The sequence below is a fragment of the Falco naumanni genome, chromosome 14 (assembly GCF_017639655.2).
Source record: "Falco naumanni isolate bFalNau1 chromosome 14, bFalNau1.pat, whole genome shotgun sequence".
Taxonomy (NCBI): Eukaryota; Metazoa; Chordata; class Aves; order Falconiformes; family Falconidae; genus Falco; species Falco naumanni.
Genome location: NC_054067.1, coordinates 4,770,859 through 4,793,963, shown reverse-complemented (window position 1 = coordinate 4,793,963; position 23,105 = coordinate 4,770,859). Strand labels below are relative to the sequence as shown.

Below are 23,105 nucleotides of genomic sequence, written 5' to 3'. Positions count from 1 at the left end.
GGGGCGACGCGAGGCAGGTGCCCGCCCTTCGAGCCCATAAAGCCCCGGCGCCCGCGGGAAGAGCGGCGATGGGGATTCGCGGTTCCGTCACGGTGGGGCATGCCGCCCGCGCGTACCCTCCGCCGCCGGCCGCCCTCCCGCCCACGGTGCGGATGAATACTATGGGGCAAGTAGTCCCGGGAGGACTTGAGCCGGGAGAAGCGGGCGAGTGCGGCAGAGGGGCGGGCGCTGGCGTCGGGGCGGCCGGTAGGAGCCGCCTGCAGGGAGCCGCGCGCAGGGAGCCGCGCTGCCCCGCCGGGCTATGCCCGCTCCGCAGGGCCAGCCCCGGAGCTCTTGAGCGGGCAGGATGGAGTCGTGGTGGCGGACCCGCAGCTTGGCTGCCAGCTGCCTGGTGCTGCTGCTGGGGTGCTGGGGGCCGGAGGAGGCGGTGGCGGCGGTGAGTGCGGGGCGCCCTCCTTGTTCTCAGGCGCTATCCCCGCCGGGCGCGGCGGCAGCGCGGAGCCTTGGGGAGGGGGGCGCTTTTGCAGCACTCTTCAGAAATGGGGGGGCTGAGGGGGGGCTTCCCGGGGGGGGCGCCGGCCGCGCTGGGGCAGAGGGGGCTGCAGCGGGCCGCGGCCCCTGACAGGAGCCCGGCGACGCGAGGCCGGGCCGCGCGCGGGAGGGTCGCTCGCCGCCCTCAGGTGTCGGGGCTCTGGCTCCGGCCCCGGCCCTGCTCGTCCCCGGACAAAGGCTACCGGCGTCGGAGCGGCTCGGCGCGGTCCCCCCGTGCCCTTGGCACGTCTGGGATCGACGGCGGCTGCGGGAAGGCAGGAGGGAGCGTGAGTGCGAGGCGGGGGAAGCCCGGGCGAGCTTTGTGTGTGCTCTGAACCCGCTGCTCCTCCGGGACAAAGGCGGACAGAGCTTCCCCCCCCCCCCCCCCCCCCGCCTTTCCCCCGCGAAGGACCTTCGTGGAGAGGTGCTGAGCTCCGCCAGCGAGCCTTCACCTGCAGCTGTTCAGGAGCGCCCGGCGGTGGTGGGGAGCTGGAGGCTCCTGGGCACGGTTTGCCGGAGGACTGTGGCTTGGTTTTCCTCAGGGTTGTGGTTCTGCTTTCTTACACCCCGGCTGGGATGCTAGCGGAGAGGGTGCATGGGTGCAGTGTTGCAGAGGGTGCGCGGTAGGTGGCCCGGAGAAGAATTTTGTTTTCTCTCTTTGGGAGAGGGATGCTATCCCAGCTTCCCTGGAGCGGCTGGGCCTTGAAACTGAGAGGGGGCAGAGGTGATTGCTAGCTTCCCCTTTCAAGGCACTTGACGAAGAACTTCAGCTGTTAACAAGTGGTGAAATTAACTGAAAGGCCCATACTTTGACACTGTTTAATTTAAGACTTCTACAATCCCTTCCTCTGGCTGTTAACTTTTTCTAAGCTTACTTGGAAGGTAATGCAAACCCAGATTTCTGTTGTTTAGGATTAATCTCGAGTTGATAAATCAGTATGTGTTACAGTAATAGGCATAGAATACCTTTCTGCTACAATCCCCCCCCCCCGCCCAATTTTGTAGTTAGAGCTGACAAGATCTTATTTGTCTTGAACTCTCCTTTGAAGTGCATTCCTTTACAGTGAAACTTTTGTAGACCTTTCATCTGCCCTTCCAAAAAGCAAAGCAGCAGCTATAATATACTCCCTTCTTCTTTTACTTTTCCTTCTTACAGTGCCCAGGTGTGTATCCGAGTGTAAGTGATACTAGTGTGCCACCAGTGCTTACTGGTTCGGAGAACTACTGTCTCCAGCTGTCTGTAATACCAGTTCTGCTGCTCTATTAAGTACCGCCTCACCCCAGGCTACCTCCCATCACTTTCACCCCTAAAGAAGGATCTGGTGGGTCCCACCTACAGGACCTACCTGTTCTAGCAGATGGGGGTTGAAGGTGGGGAGGTCTGCATACATAACTGTGGCCCCTTTCTTCAGGAAAGTGCCCAAGCAGAGTTTTGTGTATGTGTGATTGGTGAGAATCTGTGGGGTCTGGGAAGGGGACTGTGCTGAGCCTGTTGCCAGTCCACTGCCTTGGAAGAAATGAAGAAAGGGGAAAAGACAATGGTGGAGTTCCTGGTTCTTAACACCACCTTGTGCTACAGCCTCTCTGTAGGGTGGGTCCCTTGGGGGATTTACTACCCCACATCGAGATAAGATTAACTGAAGACCCAAGGGCTGGGGCTTGGGGGGCGGGGGGGAGGGGAAGGGGAGAGACCTCTGTTCCAACCTGTGTAAGTCCCACTGACACTTTGCCACACCGGTCTAATGGTTTCTCAATGCTTTAGTGTTCTGATGTCCTTGAATCTTCAATGCTGGTAACACTAAATGATGCTGATCCTTATTAATGAGGACCAGCGTTTTATTTTTGTCATTGTCAGAAAGGGTTGAGTTAACACTCTTAACAGTATGCTTAACACACACTGTCTCATCTATTAATTTTGTCTTGGGACTTTGTGTCAGAATCCTCTCTTCCCCCCAACAAGATAAATCTGGTGGGTTGAGTTCAGGTCATTCTGGTGTACTTATTAAAATAATATCTGAAATTGTTATTCATCTTTGTAATACACATTTCAAATGCAGAAGTCATACCTTGTTCGCTCCAGATTGTTCAAATATTGTATATGGCTATGTGGTTAGTTATAGGATGGCAGAATGTAGTTGAGAGCCCTCTGCGAATTGGACATAATAGGAAAATCCCAATGACTTTTTAAAAAAACAAACCTGCTGAAACATCGCACTCAAAGATGGATTTCATTGTTCAGATTTTACTGCTGGGTTTTCATAGCCCATCGTCTAAACTTGGCAAGTAGAATACGAATCTTGCTATGCGCTCCTGTGCAGACTTACTGTTGATGTAGAATGAAGGGTGTAACTGCTGGTGTGCAAAAAAAACCAAAAAAACACGACCAGCAGGGAGTCTGAGAACAGTCTTAATTTAGACAAGGAGAATGAATGAGGTGGGAGATGGTGTCATCAGTGCATGAAGTGATTTCAAGTTACACTATTTAAAAAGTGCTTATTTGTTGTATGCTTTCATCAGAGGCTACAAGTGCTTATAATGAATGTTAAGGGGCAATATTATTGCTTAAGTGCTCTGCTGGTTTTAATATAAATCTACATACATGCGTACAAGCCAATTAGCTCTTCCTAGAAGGAGATTTTTTTTCCTCTCCTAGCAAGTTTACACTTGCAGTGTGTTGTAGAAAAGTGATTATAAGTTGTGACTGGGAAATCTGTTTAGTTAAAGAACATAGATGGGCTAGATTCTTGAATTGTGGTAATCTATGAAACTCACTTGAAGTTAGTGATGGTCCATTGGTTTATATTTTAAAAACTTTCCCCCATAGTTAAGGCCCATGTTTTTAGAGTGTAAATGGACTTTGTCAGCCCAAAAGTTATTAAGAACGAAGTAATTTCTGCAATGTCTTTTTTTTCTTTGCCTTCTGTTATAACTCCAGTTTGACTGGAAGTGTGGGGATGAAAACAGCTGTTCAAATATGGTAAGGCAAGATAGGTATCATCTGTGTTAAAGTAATGTAGTATTCAAGTAAGTTTAGTTGATTATTTTTTTCCTTTCAGAGGTAACCATATATATAAATACATGCTACCATGTAATTCATTACTATGTACTTGATTAATATGGTTAATCTGTAAATGATGGTCATCTGTGCTTCTTTTTTTTGTTGTAACTATTTTATCATGGTAATAGCGGTTGTTATTATTTCCTATTTCATAACTGACTGGCTCTTTCTAGTTATGAAAGCTAGGTTAGTAAAAGCAGAAAGAAATGGATGCTGGCTTTTAGGATTCAAAAAATATTTCATCCTGAAATTCCGTGGATATGTCTTGATTAGTCATGCACAAGACTTTCTCAGTTTCATAACATCAGGGCTCAAGCCCTCCTGCTTGTGACTTGTCTTTTGTCATGTGTATTAGTTTTGACCTTTCATGGCTCTTGAAGATGTAGTAAAAGTTGTATCTCAAGGTGTGTTCTGGCACATATTAAAATACAAACAAATTGAAAGAATCCTGAATGAAACTTAATGCAGAAACCATTTGAACCATAATGTGATCTTTTGCAGCTATGCACACAAAATTTTTATGTATCTTACTCAGTTTTTCCACATGATGGAAATAGACTGATAGTTCAGTAGAAACTCCTAGGCTTTAATTTTCCTGATCATGAATGAAATAATTGCTTTCAGCAAGTAGATTATCTTATTTTAAAGTAGAAAAAGAAATTTTCCTGGGACAAAAATATTACTTAAGTTATTTAACAGCAAATGTAAATTTACATAGTGATCTTTTTCTGCTATGAATAAGCAATAATACTTATCATAATGCAATCAGATGCTGTTGGTTTTACTAGAACATGTATAAACTTTTATATATTACAAAACAACTGAAATCAGTAAGAACATCCCAACAAATCTAATATGCCTATTTCCTATCTGGGGCGAAGTGCAGTAAGGCATCTGTTCCACACATACAGCAAAGATGTATTGTGCGTTTTTACCTTTCATTCACTTAGATTAAAATGCTTCCTTCTCTGACTGTATGGATTGTGTAAACTCTCCACTGATATCACCACATAACAAGATATCTAGATAACACTCACTTATACGTTCTAGGAATAGTATTACGCAAGCATGCTGAATGGAAAGCAGCCTCTGCCAGTAATGATAATACCAGACAAACTGTTTTTGAATGAAGATGCTTTTTGCTTATCTGTTTCATAAGGCTGTATGGACTCAGTAATGTTTAAAAACCACTGGGGTGCTTTTAAGTACTTGCTGTATGCTGTGTTTGGCTGTCAGGCATTGGCTGCAGACCTTTCTGTGCTGTAAATAATCTCTTCTCAAGAGTATCTAAAATAAAATGTGTTCAAAAGATACAGTGGTGGTACAGATTTTAAGGATCCTTAAGCAGCATCCTTTACCCTCTTGTGAAAGGTTAGCAATGCAATTAAACCTTATCACTGGTACAGTGCAGCTTCTGAAAAGGGAAGCGTGCTAAGCATCCTGGTTATGTAACTGCTAAGTGTGTGGTATGTGGAGGAAAAGCTTCAATGTAATGTGAGTTTGTCAACAGAATAAACATAGCTGAGCTGAAGAGGAGAGGGTCCCGTTACAAAAAGAATCCTAATGCTTATTTGAAGAAAATTGCTTTGCAATTGTCTCAAGTCTTTCTTGGAGAGCTGTTGTGAGGAGATGCAAGGAGTGAAGAGGATGTGATCTTAATTTTAGGAGATGGATATTGGGCAACTATATAATTGCAAAGCTATATTGCAAATGAAACATTTTAGCTTAAACTTGTTAATGCTTTAGTCTCTCTCCCTCTAAAAATGATAATTAAACTATAAGGTATTGATGGACAATATCAAAGTCTTTTTCCAGGCAGCCTAAAGATATATGTGCCTTTCACTGGCGAAACTGCATCTCTGTTGCTGTGACTTGAGAGTGAGTCTGGACTCAACTTCCTGAGGCCCCTTCCAGCCTGAGTTATCCTATAAGTTTAAAATTATGCAAGCGTACAGTTGTGCACCTAGATGTACTTTAAGATAACTTGCATATCCTGTAGTCAAAAGTTAATCCTAATTAGAATCATAGAATCATTTCAGTTGGAAAAGACCTCAAGATAATAGAGTCCAGCTGTTAATTGTGTAGTTAAATTGTGGGTTGGAATATTCATGTTTACTTAAATGCTTTTTTTAAAGTTGCATCTAATCAAGAAGTCAACTCCTAAGCTGTCAGCACAGCATCATTCAGAACTTTAATTTTGTATTCTCCTTTTGTGGCAGATACCTTACGCAGTGTGTGTTTATGTATTATTCTGTTATAATGTAACAAAATAAAAATAAATTGTTGTGGCAGTATTGACAATGTGTGTGTTTTGTCCACCTGAAGTGTGTGTGTTAGGAATCAGAAAAAGGAACTTTAAAGCTATGGATTTCAGCTGACTTTGACAGTGGTAGCCTTCAAGGCTCTTAGTTGGACTTGTCCCCTCGAGATTGGAGGGGAAGAAAAATAGTTTAGTCTCATCTGTATTTTGTTTCTTTTACCTAATATCTACAGAGAATTAAAATGTCAGAATCTAATTTCAATCTGTTCTCTCTCCTGGCACTGTAAAAAGCATCTGTGTGCAATGCACTTAAACTACAACCAGAAGTAAAATAGCTATTCTCTACAAAATTATTCTTTTTATTGAGGCATATAGCTAGACCTGCAAAACTGTCCTACTGTAGTCTAATATGACCCCACCGTATGCTAGGTAAGCTTTGCTACTGCAGCTCTGCTGAAACCCCTGCTTTCCCTCCTTTTAACTTTCCCTGAGATGAGCAAAGCTGTATTCACTTTCCAGGCTGAACACTGGCTAATAAGTCTTTTTGCCAGTGTCTGTATCTTCCAGGACTTTCTGCTGAAATATATTAAATGTGTTGGAAGGCATGTTTATTCTAGGACTGACTTTAGTTGTTGCCAAGGTGAATCTTGGTTTTAAACCACACCATTAATTTAAAGAAATACTTATGCTGTACTGCTTCCTAGGGAATTTGGATGCCCTTAGAAATCAGAACTAAATAACCCTTGATTGTAGCTGAGGTGTAAGTATGCGGTAGATACCCCTTCTCTAGAAACAGTGAGCATGCAGGAAATCTTTGATTTGTATGAAAATGTTTCACTGGTATGAAACTAAGACTCTAACTTCTTTCTCCACTGTAATAGTTGTGTGTCTCACCTCCTTGTGTTATATTTGGATGTGTAGTTATGGTAGGTAACATCACCTTATTGGCTTGGTAGAAGAACTTGAAGGCTGACTGGTCTGTTTGAGCCTCTTGCATGAGGCTGAGGTAAGATGCTGCCAATTGCATCACAAACTCACTTGAGAGCCGTGGCAAATAACCAGCAGAGCTATGTTGGTATGGCTTCGTCCAAGAGCCTGAGACTGCAGAGCAGTTCATGAGAAAGGTAAAGCTTGATATAGGGGCCTTTCAGCTCAGAGTGTTTTAGGAACCACTGCTGTAAGTGACATAAGCTATAATAACTTTTTAGTACTTCTGTATAGAAAATTAAGCAGAACTACACTTTTTCTTTCTAGATTAATTTTCTGTTTGACTAACTGCCTTTTTGTGGAGTTACTGGACTAGACAAAAATACAAAACCTTAATGCGCTAAACAAAATCTGGCTTTATTTGGCAACCATAGTGGTAAAGTGAAGCAAGTTGCCAGCATCTGTACTGAGAGACAGGCTGTAAGCTTTGAATATCAACACTGTGTGTGGGTGTGTTGTTTTCTTTTTGACAGACTCCTTTTTCTACCTAAAGTCTTTCAGGAACTTCAGGTACCTTAGAGGGTTGGCAGCATTGAGTGGAAGAAGGGCAGAAGCTTGTAGGTGGTGTCAGATGTTGCACTTTACATTTTGTAACTTGAGTTACCAATATACCATCCATAACTGGTATTTGTATGGCTGAGAAGTCAAAGCCTTCTGTTCATCTTGTAGCACCTTCTCAAATACAAATTAGGTCTCACATACACAAACACGTGCACTAAGAGGCATTGGTATGTTGTATTTAATGTAGTAGAGTGCAATTTGGATTCTTCTGTGAACAAGAGGAAATAAGGTAACCGAGTTTCTCTTGCAATTCAAAAAATAAGAAAAATCCCAGAGCACTTGATAACAACGATGGGGTTTGAATGATGTTTCAAGTCTGTAGTGAGGTGCTTGGAATTAATCTGTTGCCTGAGTTTTGTTCCCGACTTCTGATATAGGAAGGCCGTACCTTTCTACCCTATTACTCTGTGTGCTTAAAAGCCTCTGAAACCCTTGCAAGAAGGGTGCTGGGGCTTTTTTTTTGCTTGTCTATGATGCTATAGGCTGGCAATCTTTTTTTTTTCCCCTTTCATCAACTCCTTCATGCTGTTCTTATAGTAGGAGTTTTCTACTTTTCTGTCTTAATCTAGAAAGATGTCACTTAACTTGTATACTAGTATAAACAGTGTGATATGAAAAGGGTGACTTGGAATCCAGGACTACTTAAAAGATCAATGCCAGATGAGGTTATTTTTTCATTAAACTGGACTTATGGGTCCTATTTTAATAACTACCTGTTGCTAAACAAATTATATTAAATGCTTTCTGGCAGTATTTTTCATCTCCATGTGCAGAAAAAAGTTCTGTGTCCGTGTATTTAACTTCTATCCTGACCACTCCTTTCTCTGCCAGTTTCCTGGTAGTCATAGTCTCATCCTTTCCCTTTTTTTTTTAATCAAGCTAGGAAAATTGATTTTGATTATATATACTGGACTTCTGGCTATTTCTCCAGTACTCTGAAAAATGTCGAGAGTTTACAGTGTATTCAGAATAGTTAATTTTATTACTGTCCCCTCTGGTTCCCAGCCTTTAATTCCCGCATTCTGGGTGAAAATATAACAAGCATTAATTCTTAACTACGTAAAGCTGTTCAGCTTAAGCAAGCATTAATTCAACACTTGCATTTGATTATTTTTTGGCTTCACCTTGTTAGTAATGAAGACTAATGTTCCTTCATTAAGAGATGTTGATAAATCATGAAAAAGACTATCTGGAGTCAATGTATCTACTAAACAGTGTTGATTCTTCAGAGGCAAACCTTTCTCTTTATGCACGTAAATCCTGCAGGTGTCTGATAGAGGGGAAGAAAATGACCACCCTGGGCAATGAACTGCACTCTTTCTGCACCTTGAATTAAAGTAGCAGTTATTAAAACCACAATTAAATGGCTTTACTTAAAGCAATGAAAACTAACATGACCTGCAGGCAAGGCTAGACAGGCCTTCAGCTCCCAGAAAACTTGATTTCCTGACAAGAAATGTCACTGCAAAACAATGTTTGGGTGAAGGAGCTTATGAACTCAGTTTAAAAACATTTTTAAAATAATCCTTTTTATGGGGCAGTGATTTTTTTTCTTCAGTCAACTTACTTTGAACCAACCTGTCATACAGAATGACAGCAGAAGCCATAGTCTCTGAAAGGCAAAAGTAACTTCTAGCTGTCATTCAGACAATGTGAACTTACTTAATCAGCAAAAATACTTATTCTGAATTAAAGAACATGTCTCTTGTATATTTAACCTTAAAAGGCAAAGGTATTCAGAAGGAAAAGTAGGCTTCTTCACTGGACTGAAAAATTGAGGATTTGTTTGACTTCTCCTATCTCTTTTCATCTGGTCGCTGTGTAGTCAGACATGAGGACAAAACCTTGAGGCTTCTGCAAAACCATTACTTTTTCTTAAGTCATTTAAATATTTAAAACAACAAGGAGAAAATACAGAGAGGATGACAAAACTTGTAAGGCTTGAGTGTCTTTTGTTTTGACAGTCAGCTTAACTTCAAATATTCATTCAGCCCTTTCTTAATGAGGAAAGTAGTGCCATGAAAATCACTGGAAGCCTGTGCCCAGAGCCTGCCCAGGCAAACAGTAAACACATGGATACAAAAGCTGGTATCTGTGTTGGTGAGATTTTTTTGTATTTTTGACTGAAGGGAAAGTGTATATGTAGTGTCATTTACTTTCTTATCCAGAATGATTATGGAAACTTCTTGGCAATAGAATTGGTGACACTCCTCCACACATGCTTGCACACACACAAAAGTCTTGAAAGTATCTTTTCCTGTTCTAAGAAGCTTTCAGACTCTTAAAGTAATAGTAGTAACAAAGTGTTAAGACATTTGTCTAAAGTATGAATTTTTGTATCCTAAGTGAACCTAGAAAATTCCTTAACTTTAGACTTGAATGAGAAAATGCTTGTTGACAGGTCTAGTCATGCTCAGAAAATGTGTATTTTTAGAACATCGGCATACTGTACCTAAGTGAGACTAATCAAACAGGTCTCTTTTAAGAACCTTAACTTGCTTGTATACTACAGAAGTAGCTGTGGAGGAACAGCACAGCCAGTCATGGCAGTAATGGAAATAGGACTTTATGGTTTTTTCTTCTTTTTGAACAGCCAGGTGAAGTGAATGTGTTTAACATCAAGAAGATGGTGGATCACTGTGAATGTATTGCCCTAAACTTCACTGTAAGCTTTCCATTGTCTTTCTTGGTCTTAATGGCAGAAAGGATTATGTTGATAATTTTGGTAGAAGACTATTTAGAATAAGGAAGCCCTTAAGCTTTTTGGTAGTGTTTGGGAGTGTACCAGAGACCAACTTTCATCAAACACTGATCCTGAAAAAAATACAGTATTATCATCAGTAGCTAAAAGGATTCAGAGGACAAATACAGAAGGTGGATTTTTAAAGTATAAAGATGAATTTCTGAATGCTAATCATTATGAATTAGTAATGAAGTCTGGAAAAATTCAGTCATGAAAGATTTTGCTGCACTTGAACAGCAATTTTATTGATCATCATAAATATGCTGCCTAAGAAGCTTTGGTTACTTGCTTCAAAACACTGTCATGTCTCCTGGAAGAAAACTCCTGTTCAGATCAGTGTGTATACTCATAATGCTGTAATCTTTGGACAAACTTCTCTGGCTTTTTTGGCCTTTGCTTCAGACAGAGCACTTTATTTCATGTTTTGTACTGTGATAGAAGATACTGATAAAATGTTTGACATACCTGAGATCTGAAATGTGAGCTACAGTTGTACCTTGGTAGTTGTTTCAGTACTGATTCTGTATTCCATTCAGCTTTGAAGAGCTGGAGAATTTTAATAAGTTTACAGTCTTGTCCTATGCTTGATGGGAGAGCATAAGCATAGAAAATTGTATTGGGTTTGTGTTGCAAGGCTTTGGTAGCAGGGGGGCTGCAGAGGTGGCCTCTGTGAGAAGCTGCCAGAAGCTTCCCCCATGTTCAATGCCAGCGGGCTCCAAGAAGGACACATCACTGGCTGAGGCTGAGCCCATCAGTGATGGTGGTAGCACCTCTGGCATAACTTATTTAAGAAGGTGGGGAGGAAAACAGCTGTGCAACAGCAGTTGAGAAAGATGCATGAGAAACAACTCTGCAGACACCAAGGTCAGTGAAGGAGGGAGAGGAGGTGTTCCAGTCACTGAAGCAGAGTTTCCCCTACAGCCTGTGATGAGGCAGGATGTGTCCCTCGGCCCATGAAGGCCCACGGTGGAGCAGATACCCACCTGCAGTAATGGAGGACACCACGCTGGAGCAAGCGGATGCCTGAAGGATGCTGTGACCCCATGGGAAGCCTGTGCTGGAGCAGGCTCCTGGCAGGACCTGAGACCCTGTGGAGAGAGGACCAGGCTGGAGCAGGTTTGCTGGCCGGGCTTGTGACCCTGTGGGGGACCCAGGCTGGAGCAGGCTGTTCCTGAAGGACTGCACCCCGTGGGAGGGACCCACGCTGGAGCAGTTCGTGGCAGACTGTCTCCCATGGAAGGGACCCCACACTGGAGGAGGGGAAGAGAGTGAGGAGGAAGGAGCAGCAGAGGACGTGTGATGAACTGACCACAGCCCCCATTCCCCATCCCCCTGCACCGCTCAGGGGGAGGAAGCAGAGAAGTTGGGGGTGAAGTTGAGCCTGTAAAGAAGGGAGGGGTGGGAAGAAGGCGTATTTAAGATATGGGCTTTATTTCTCATTACCCTATTTTGACTTTCGGCAATAAATTAATTTCCTTGAGTCTATTTTGCTTGTGATGGTAATTGCTGAGTGGTCTCCCTGTCCTTGTCTCAACCCACAAGCCTTTTGCTGTATTTCTCTTCCCTGTCCAGCTGAGGGGGGGAGTAGTAGAGTGGCTTGGTGGGCACCTGGCATCCAGCCAAAGTCAACCCACACCACAAAAGCATTGTTGGACTTAACACTGAATACTTCACTGAAATGTAGATAACAATTAAAGTGCTAAAATTCCAAGCTTGTCGTTCATTGTAGAATCACAGGAAAACTTTGGCTGGGAGTTTAATCCTCCTGCTCCCAAGGCTGGATCAGGTAACCTTTTGCTCAAAGCAGAGAGCTACTGTCTTCAAAGTTCTCTATTTGTTCTTCTTATAGTTGCAGACTAAAAGGACATTGCAAGAGTATCCTGTATTCCAAACTTTGCTTGCTGTAGGAATACAGTGAAAACTTTGTGGAAATGCTCCTCATACTGAGTGCTTGTAATTAACCTACCGGTTACTGCAGGATGCAGAACATATATCACAAACTTGCAGGAGGTTATTTTCTTGGCATGTGTTCAGCTCCAAATAGCACTTGTGGGAGTTGGTATATTCCCTGAAATGGGGTGCCTCGGGGAATACTTTCCCTTAGAGAAAGTGTCTTTGTTTTGGAATGTGTACAAATGCCAGGGGCTGTGTCTCGCTTCTGCCAAGCTTAAAACTGAACTGCGTCTCAAGCTTTCATAGTACTTGAAGGCAATTTCCTATGAATGGATCTCCTCACTTTAATAATTATGCTAGGGTGTTGGAACCATGTGTGCTCTCCTTGCCTACTCCTACTTTTATAAACTGACAGTATCTTTGTGTGATGTTGCAAGGAAGACAGCTTACTGACATCCTCAGACCTGGTCAGAGATTCTTGGGTTAGATGTTGTTAACTTGCTGCTGAGTAGCCTGCAGAGAGTGATTGTGAGTAAAATAAATTGCTGGAGAAAACCATTACTATATATGTGTCAAAGCAAGGAGAAGGTTAAGGCTATTGCTGAAGATTTCCTCCCTTCCCAAAACAATTAGTACTCTACTATTTACGTAGCATCTGATGAAAGTGACACTGTGCTCACAAGTTTTACGTGGATGGTATCCCTCTAAATATTTTGAAAAAGGAATATTTGGGTTACACATTTTAATTGGTGCTTTAATAAAGAGACAATCTTGTGCATGTATTTTTTTATGTATTCATATTCTACTGAAATATTTTTTATTATTGAACTTGGGACAAATACTGCATTGTGACTGTCTTAAATGTCTTTTTGTGGTATGGAGGGCAATAGAAACAAAATACAGAAAAAATTGTAGAGGCTTAGACATCAGCTTTTGTTTAAAACAAATATAAAGTGCATTTCCTTTCCCTCTGCTCCCTTTTCTCTAGCACTGATCAGATTTATTTTGCTTTTCCTACTACTGATACAATGTTAATACTTTAAAAAACAGTTTTTCAGTGCTTTTTGTAAAGATCTTATCTATGGTCCTTTTAGCTAGTTCTTTGGCATGGGTTCAAATTTTTTTGAAATGTAGCATGTCTCTGACAAGTGTGGCTTAATTCCTAGGGCATGCTTTCTGTTAAGTGATGATCAGTGCAAACCAAATGTAGTGAATCTCAGGATAGTGTAATGTATAGCCTCTAGATGTAATTTCTGTAGTGTAAGGGCATGAAATCTGGTTCTTCTAATCGAGGTTGAGTGTCTAATTCCAAGATCTGTGTGTGCTAGATAGAATGATCTATTGGTGCTAGCCTGCAGCTGTCTTTTCCAGCATTTTAAAGGCAATAAAATACATTCAGGCCCCCTTTTTCTTTGCCCCAGTGAAATAGTCTGTGGGAAATTAACTGTTGTGATCCTCCATGTCACTATAAGGTTATTTTTCATAGTAAGGTGCACCTTGCTATGAAGCACCTCACTTGGTGACAGGTGCTCTAAGGAGGCCCTGAGCTATCGCTGGTATATAGCCAGTGTGTTAGTAAATGAACTCGGGAGGCTAACACTGAGGGCTGCTCTATCTGCTGAAGTTAAGCATGTGAGCTCCTCAAAAGGCATCTGAGAGCTCCCACTAAATATCCAACTTCTATCAGCTTTAGGAACTTTTGAGCCCATGTAGATAAAAGAAGAAACGGGCCTCCCAACTCGTCAAGCCCTGATGTTCCATTCTTTTGGAAGTGCCTCTAGCTTGTGGGGTTAGGACAATTGCTTTGTCTTCCTTCCTTGTTTAGCCTGGCCCTCTTCAGTGCCACTTACTTTTTCAACTTTGATTACCTGAGGCTGGAGAGTAGCTTTCTGTTAATATTGAGCAATACAGAGCACTGCCCACAGTGCTATCTTCAGGTATTAAAATGATCACACAGAGTATGCTGATGCTACAGGCATAAACAAATGATAAAACAGCTTTCGCTAGAAGAACCTTGGAGCTATGATACTTGGTCCAAGAACTGAGGGAGAATGGAGTTGATAATCACCTCCACCACAAAAAAAAATCCCCCAGATACCCACCCAGCCCTAAGTGAGTTAGGTCTTGTTCTAACAGTTAAGAGGGTGTGTACGACTTCAGATAACATCTCAATGCAATATCACTGTGCACAGCCTCTATTCTTTTTAGCGTGTATACTCGCTTAATCTTTGGTATTACTTTAGTGCTTTCAGTAGTTTCAAAATAGACCACAGCAGGGTTGGATTAATCTGCAATGCTATTCTACTTTGCCTCTCCTTTCTCAGAGGAAGAAGCGGATTTCTGTTCTTGTGTGGTCTGCTTCATGCACTTGACCCATGAAGGTGCAGTTGTCAGTGACAAATGATTGACGTCCATTAACAGCACTCAGGAACTGAAGCTTCCTCTGTTGCATGTTGTATGGCTGAAGGTGAGAAACAGGACATTTCCTAAGGAGTTAGTTTGGAGCCTGTATCTTTATTCCATTCCTTTAACCAGGAAAGGATTAAAACCAGAAAGACTGGTGTTATGACTATAATATTTGACTTGCAAGCATATCTGAGGCTTACAAGCCTAGCTGACAGTTAGGTCTAAGTTTCTGTTACATTTGGACATGGTTATAGCAAGTGGCAACATCTAACACCTGTCAGTTGGGAAAGGTCCTAAATGACTAGTAAATCTTAACCTGTAATGAGTACCATATGGCACTTCTTATTTGCAGCTGGAAAAAATCAGGAAGCCTCAAGAGGCTAGTGATTAGAGTTGTGTGTAAAATTCAAGTAAAACTAAGACTTCCTGAAAAGCAGAGTGGCATGGTATAAACTGCTACTGACTCAGTGTCAGGTACTTAATGCTTGTGTCTCAGTGCTGGTGTTGGTTGCAGAAATATGTAACTGGATAGGTAAAAATGGAAGCATGCTTAAAACAAACCATTACTCTAATTTGCTATATACTTAAGGAGTTTGCTTATGGTCTGTGTAAAAGCTAGAGGATGGCTTGCGTTCTGAGTTCAGCATTTAGAACTGAAATGGGGAGTTGTGAAGTGTAGACTGCCTTGATACAAAACTTGTCGATCCCCAAAGCCTCCCATTCCAAAAGAGAAAAGCCAACCAGAGTTACTTTGTTTAGGGTGTTTCTCTATTAACGCTGTCTAGAGGTTCCTGCAGGTGCTGCATTGCCTGCTGAGGAGGGAAATGCGGTGTTTAGCATCTGTCAGTTCGTGAAGATTTACTTGGAGATAAAGTGGGATGAGAAGACCACCTGGTAGTTTACATTCTGGTTTTAGTGCTCTTTGCTTTCACTGTTTACCAGGAGGTGTACTTGCTGTAAATCTAAATATACGTGCTTTTTAAGGTGCTGCCTTTGGATGGCAGCATAAAGGTAGTACTTAACCTGAGTTACTATTAAAGGAAATCATTGCAAATTTATAGAGCATGATGTGGAGCTGTTTGGAAATTTGTATTCGTTAGGACAGGAGTGCAAGTGCTTGGCTTCTTAGGTCTGTTCAGTTTTAGCTGTGAAATGTTTATGAGAAGGGCAGTGGATCTTGACATGACTATTTGCTTTCTGTGTGTCTCATCCAGTAAAATATACTACACTGAAGCCCATTCTTTGTCTCGTAATACTTAACAGACCACAGAAATGTATGAGTTTTCAGAAGTGGTGAGAACTGTCCATGTTCTTTTCCTTGCTTACAGTTAAGTGCAAGGCTGGCAGCACTCATTAAAGCAGAGTGGCAACCATCGTTTCTGAAGATGGAAGCTTTGTAGAAATACTGTGAGTTGCAAGGACTAACTCTGTTCCTTGTGCTGCATGCTTAAATTTTCTTCATGTCCTGAAGAGTTTTCAGTCTTCCCCCTCTTAAAGCCAAGTATGGAAAAAGGGAGCAAGGTCTGGGACTGCAGGGAAGTTGACTGGATGCCCAGCTGGGCTCATGCACTTTCTGTCCTCTTGTCTGGTTCAGGGATCAGATACAGAAAGATCCTGTCAGGCTGCAACACCTGCTGTTCCAGGGGAATAACTTCTGTGCATGTTTGCTTGTTGCTTTTACCTTAACTGTTAAAAAAGGGAGTTAGGAATTCCTAACTCCTGGGAGGTTAAAAACTCTTTCTGTTTAAGCTTCTTCCAGCTGACTTGCAGCCTCTCTGGAGCTTGTTAGGGATGAGTCCTTACCATTTTTTTCTGTTTCTAGAAAGTCTGATCAGCAGTTCAGGCATTTGAATAGCCTGCCCTTCTACTCCCCTTGTTTGCCAGCTGAGTCTTTTGTGCAGCAGTAGCAGCTGCTTCATGGCAGGTCACTTGACCTGTCAAAATCTGTAGGTGAATGCTTCTGTAGATCTTGTCTCTGAACCTTTCTTAGGAGCTTCCAGGAAAAAATAGAGAAACTGTTCCCTGTGTTGCTCTCAGATTTATAGGGAGAAAGCTTTATGGGCTGATCAGTGCAGTTTGGGGATGAATAAACAAGCTTTTGGGTGTTAATTCAGTAAAGAGACTGAGTCCAAAAGTTTTCTGTGGTCAGTCTATGCCAGCTGGTCTAAGGAAAAGTCTATTGCTACAGATATTGCCTTTATTTTAACTAGAAACTGCTGTGGAAAATAACCTTTACAGAGAACTGTGTGTTAAAAACCTGTAATTAGTTTGGTTTAAAGCAGTAAAATTCTGTATCATTTTAGTACAAAGTACAGGCAGAAAAATTCAATCTTCTTTAGGAAAGAGCTCACCTTCTATTTCTTGTGGTTTAGTGTTTTTAATATACACGTACTTGCTTAAAATTTTTGATAGTCTAAAGGTAGTTATGCCAAGGTTTCTCTTGCTAATGTTTTTGTTTTTTGAAGAAGTAGCCATTTAATTCCAACCAAATCATAGTAGCTGTATTCCAAGATAAAATTAATGGATCTGTAAACTTTCTGTGTAATCAGAACATTTGTGGTCTGGTAACTAGATTTACAGCGTCTCTTCCAGTTATGTTTCATGTTATTACTATAATATAAGCTATTCAGTTGTCTAGATAGCAAACAACCTAGTGCTGCTACTTAAGAGGAAAAAGAAGGGTTGGTTAGCCATCAGGTGTCTCAGAATCTGTTTTTAATCTGTCTCTGTTGTGTTCACAGTGGTCAGAACTGTGGCTACTACAGCTAAGAGCTTACTCTGCAAGTCCGAACAGATCTTGTATTGTGCAGACTTCAAAGAAAGATAGTGCCTCAAGGTGTAACAGGTTAAATTACATGTCAGAAGTTTCCTTACTTAGGAGGAAAAAAAAAAAAAAAGAGGAGGCTGGTCAACTGGTCAAGAACTTATGAAACATGTTTTGACTCAAATTTTAGAGCATGAAACTTATTCTCATACTATCTTTAGCTAGATAAATTGAGGGAAACGATTACTTAAAAGGGTATGTAATAATATTTTAATTCAGATTCTGCTTTAGAAATGTTACTGCTCATAAATACAATACTTCAGTGAGATAAGAATTATATGGATTATCAAGCTATGATGACTTTGGTGCCATAGTTGACTTCACACAGTTATTTGAGTGATAAACTGCAGACTTGTACTCTTGCTAAGCCTAATGATTTCACATACATGCTAAGCCTAAAGAGCATGTATGTGAAATCATAATTAGAACTCACAATAGCAGCTTTAACTCTCTTGTCAAATCCTCACAAAACCTTTTGTTTCTTGGTTATATTCGTGTCCAGGCAAGTGAAAGGAAACTCAACTTGCTGAAGATAGATGGTGAAATCTTTGACCTGGATGAGTAGTAAATCCTTAGCTAGATAACTGTGCAGGTGTTTTGTTACACAGATCTTGGCAAGCTAATAAATGTGTGTTCTTTAGGACCACCATCAAAATAAAGCTTAATCTTTGTCTGTTTGGGACTGAAGGCTGAATTTCTTTTCTGTTGTGAACAGAAGGATGAATAACTGAGTTTAAGACTTTTGCATGGTTAGAGTAGAAAGAGTACTATAGTCTTCTTCCTAGGGCAAAGGCATTTGTAACTGATAACTTTTTTGTATTTGAACTCACTGATTTTAATCAAAATGAATTTATAACAACACAGCCAGTCTTTATATTGATAGAATTATCCAATATTTATGCTCCCTTTTTCTCCAATGTTAGAATATTCTTATGTTTCTGACTGGGAAGCTGTCATATTTGAATGCAGAGGGTGATGTTAGTAGCATTTAGGCAACTCCTGTAGCAGCTAGAATAACTATGTGAGGTGCAGGATTTGTCCACTCTGTATAAGCTTCATTCTAGAAATAGGTCTTCGACCATTGTCCAACAAATAGCTGCAGTATCTACCGTGAAAATTCGGTTCTACCAACCTTAAATCGTGAACAAGAGCAAATGATGAGATGTTGCAATTCTGCTTGGGACTGCAGCTTCTACAGTTTCGTGAACTACGAAACACTGTTTTACTGATTCTCAGCATCAAAGTTGCATGTATTTGAGTTAATCTAGATATTATAGGAGTTCTAGCAAATAAGTTTATTTTACCAAATATGTGGTCTAGAGACAGACTTGGTGATTTGTGAAGTCCTGTTTCATTGTTTTCTGGACTAGAAGACTTCAAAAGCATGGATTTTGGCTTAATTAACACTTCCATTGTTTCTAACCCCTCTCCCCCTTCATCTTTGGCAATCAAACCCCAGTGGGGGTGATGCTTGCAGCGTAAGAACTTGAAGGGTTTGATGTACTAGTAGTTCTTTTGATACTGGGCTTTGTGATTTGGTGTAATTCTATCAGAATGTAAGACTCAGTACGTCATTCAGCTTTTTTCTTTGCTTTCCAAAGAAAGTATTTCTGTGTAAATTTCATTACCTGCTTAGCTTGCTAACAAGAAAACTGGTCCTGTGATGCTGGTAAATACTGAAGGGAGAGACCTGAGATGCTTGATAATGTGTCTAAAACTTACTATTAGGAGCAAGTGCTATTTGTATTAGCTTTTATAACATTTGGAAGGAAAGGAGAAGAAAAAAAAAAAAGCCTGAAGTATTTAGTCTCTGTGTCCATCCTGAAGTTGAGATTATACCTTTGAATACCAGTAATTCATTACCTGAGTAGCTGCAGTTAAACCTGCTATAGATAGTAGCATGAGTGAGCACATCAGCTTTGCAGAAGCACTTCTCTTACTCTTATCTGCAAAAAAGTATACCGGATTGAATTGCAAGTTTCAGGTTCAAGAACTCTTAGGGGACACAGACTATGTACTATATGGAAGCCCTCAAAGATGAATTGCTTTTGAATGAGTTTCATTACCGGTTCTTCCTTTGACCATTCTAGTAAATGGGAGTCTTAATAAAACCAAACTATCAAAAGGCTTGATTATATGTGTTCAAATAAATCCTAGTGAAGTCATTAGAAAAAAGTATGGGAACATACAAATGCAGGACACAAACAGCAATTGCTGCAGCGTGACTTGTGTGCTTATTAACATTTTTTTCTAGCCTTTGCTGCTTACTGTCTGCTCTTCCCTCACAAGCTGTGGAGTATTGTTCCACAGTTCAGTTGCTTCTGTGATCAGAGCATGTTGCAGAGTTTAAAATTTGCTTTAAAATTCTGGCCAACTTCTCCTAGGCAGGATTTATTTTAGCAATTTCTGTGCATCTTTTCCCTCCTGGAGGGAACTTTTCTCACCTGAGGAGGTAGCGTACAATATTGTGGTGTCAAATAACTGTCTGATTCCTTTCAGGACAACATCTGTTTATGAAGCTGGTGTGTGCATGTTAATCCCAACAGATGTTGCATGCTGAAGCTTGGTGGTCATTTAAATCTCTGCGGGAGTCTTAATACATTACAGGCCACACCAGCATTTAAAATCAGTGACTGTACACAATCAGGTTTTGATTCTTACTTGACCTCTTGATGCCACCCAAACAGAACTGTCAAGAAAAGCGTGTAGTCTGTCAGTACAAACTGCATTGCTGGGTAGGTTCAGTAATGTCACTATGCTCTCTAGAAATGAGAGGGGTTTATCAAACAGGAAATTCAGAATGTATGATAAAATAATACGTAAGGAGGATGTTGGAATAAATTGCTCGGTCTGTAAACGTTCAGACTCTTTCTTGTGTCTTTCTTTATCAAACAGTTGGATGTCTGCATTGAATGTTCATTTGTGAGCAACTTGGGTCATGTCAGAACTCTCCTGATAGCTTACAAAGGCACCTCATTGATTCATCTACTGTGCTTCTGTAAGAAGTTGCACCCCTTTCTCTTGATTATAAGTTTCTAATTGGTAAATTTCAAACCCTGTAAATGACTGGCTTCCCTCCCCATACCTGTAATCTTTCCTATGGAAAGAGTATGAAAATATTGTTAAACTCCTATATGTTCAAGTACCTATACATTATTTAAGTACTAGTGCATACTTTAGTTTGGGGTTTTAAATATTCCCTACACCTCTCCTTACATGCACACAACTGTTTAGTTTCCCTGTAGTTGTGTGTATGTAATGGTAAATCACTTCTGAAGCAGGACTAAACTCCCTATCTAAATCTTTTAGTTAGGCAGCTAATGTATTGCTTAAATTTTGCTGTGTTGCTTTGATTCTGACAGACTAAGGTATCAAGTCGGGCTAACCTACCTGAAGCCATTAACCAGTCCTCTATAACTTTTATTAGCTTGCTCTTAGTAATCAATAAAAGACATTCTCTTTCTCCCTTCACAGTTTCAGGAAGTCCTAAGTTGCTGTTCTCTCTAGGAATAGCATTCAAATACCTGGTGGGTTTTGGAAGTATTTTGTCCAGTGCTGTTGTGAATGGCAGCTGGGAGGTGGGGAGGGAGTGGAAGATGCTGAAATTGCCTTGTAACTGACATCTCTAGGCCTGATGAGAAAGGAGGGGAATGTGCCCAATACTTAAGACAGGCTTTTAGCCAAAACAAATTTTGAGAATAATTTAGGATAATTCATTTCACTGAACTGACTGTAACAAACCTGTGGTCAAGAGTAAGAAGTGACTTTGATTTCAAATGTGTTTCAAAATTTTTTCTTCAAACTGAAAAACAAATAAAAAAACCCCATTCTGTTAGTGGCATAAAGCAGTTTTCCTCAGTCCATGTAAGACACAAAAGACTGAGCTTGTTCTTGAAGAATTATCCTTTGACCAGTAAACCAATACCATCCCTCCCTTTATATACTAATGAAAAGAACTTGCTCTCCACACATGGATTCAATGGGGTAGAAGCTGTCAGGAAAATCCAATGAAAGGATTAGCTAAACTCAAATAGATTAATTAGAGCCCTTGATTGTGTCTTGCTATGCAAAAGTCACAGCAAAGGGAATGGCCATGATAGTGAGTTCATCTTTACAGGTACGTGGTGGGGAGTGGGGTGAGGAAACACAAATGCAGCAGGTAAGAAGAAAAACTGAGCAGTTTCAGTCTTGTTCTTAAAAGATGCCTCGATTCCTTATCCATCTTTGTGTAGTTGAAAATGGAAACATTATAATAGGCATGGAGATTGTGGCCAGCTCCTTATGATCAAGCCACAACTCACTATTACATCCATTTTTTATCATCTTCCCTGTCACATAAGGCAACATGTCCTAGTGGCCACGGCTAGGAATTGGACTACTACTGAAGGCTTCTGGCTACCTAATACAAGGCAGGTGACTTGTTCAGTTGCCCAAACCGTAACAAACATACCAAGTGTAACTTTGGCTCTAGACCTCAGTGGAACTCTTCATTTTCCCTGTCTGAAAACCCAGTAAAGTCACCTGATTTTCAGAACTAGTGGCATTTAAGCTGTTACTAAGGGCAAACTACTGATTGTAACCATCCAAATCTTGTTCCTGATGTAGATTTTTCTATGCTTGAATTGCTAGTCATTGTATCTGCTTTCTTTGTTTGATTGAGGTATAAATAACTTGCTGTTCACGTGGAGGTGAAATTCCAAGAGTTGCTACGCACAGTGTGGAGCCTGGATTTTCTTTGCATTCATATGAGATGCAGAATTAAATCTGTGACATCAGAAATCTCTAGCCTGTGGCTGCTGAGTGGCTTTCAAACTTGTACTAGCTTGTTTTGTAGTATGCAGTCTCCTGTAGCACAATTTTTGTCCCTGCCTTCCCAAGTAAAAAGGCCTTGACATTATTGAAAGTCTAAACAAGAAGAAAGTTTTCACTTAGAATAGGTGATTAAGCTTTTTTTTTTTTGCTGTGCCAACATGTTTTACTTTATGTTGTTTTTTATGCTGTACTGCAATATGACTTCTAAACAGAGTGATCTTGATATAGTACAAATTCTCAGGGCTTTTCAAACTTTTTAGTTAAAAAAACCCTTAATTTGGTGGGGATACAAGCTGATGCAAATAAGAAACACAATCTGCCAAATACAGCTTTTGTACAGGAAGATAAGTGACTGCTGAGGGAATATTTCTTGATAAGCTTGTGGGTGAATAGCTCTTCCCAGGATTTAAGCCAGAAATTGCTACCATTTGATTACAGTGGGAATTTGAAGAGTTTTTTGATTACAGACTTCTTTTAGCTTCCCTTCATTGCTGTCTGGGAAAGACCATGTTCCCTTCCTGCAAGTAATGCATCTGAACAGGATAAAGTTCAAAAAGTGTCAAAAAGTGTTCAGTGAGTACACCTGACTCTTCAAGAAAAGCTAATAGTATATGTTAAGAGGCTGCTCAAAGTGTGAGGAATCCAGTCTGAATATATAAATTACTTTGGGAGGCAGCCACTGGTCTAAAAAAACTCCCACTACATTGACCAAATTAAAGCACTTTTTTTCTTCAAAAACTTTATAGAGAAAGGTGTTGACTCATCTTAGAAGCTTTTTTTTTTTTTTTAATGCCACAGAATTGGGAAGGATACGCTTTACCATCCAGCATCATATTCACCATTATTTATTGCCAGCATATACAGCAAGGGCCTTCTTTGTCAGTTCTTTCAAAATCAGCAGAAGTCAATCACTGATTCTAAACAAGCTGACTTAAAGATCACTTCTCTCTGCTTTATTTTGGGACATGCAGAGTTGAGAGGCTGGGTATATGGGGAAGTGCTGGGATCTGAGGGGGAAAAAGACTTCAGG

The 23,105-nt window shown here is 40.9% G+C and overlaps 1 protein-coding gene across 5 annotated transcripts in view; it reads left to right on the top strand.

Annotated features, from left to right (window-relative positions):
* The first annotated feature begins 218 nt into the window (after nucleotides 1-218).
* Nucleotides 219-23,105, top strand: part of COL4A5 (collagen type IV alpha 5 chain) — a 93,603-nt gene continuing 70,716 nt past the window's right edge. For all 5 annotated transcript variants that reach the window (XM_040614186.1, XM_040614183.1, XM_040614185.1 and 2 more), the window contains exon 1: nucleotides 219-436. In XM_040614186.1, coding sequence (XP_040470120.1) covers nucleotides 347-436 — 90 coding nt within the window. In that variant the 5' untranslated portion in view covers nucleotides 219-346. The remainder of the gene's footprint in view (nucleotides 437-23,105) is intronic.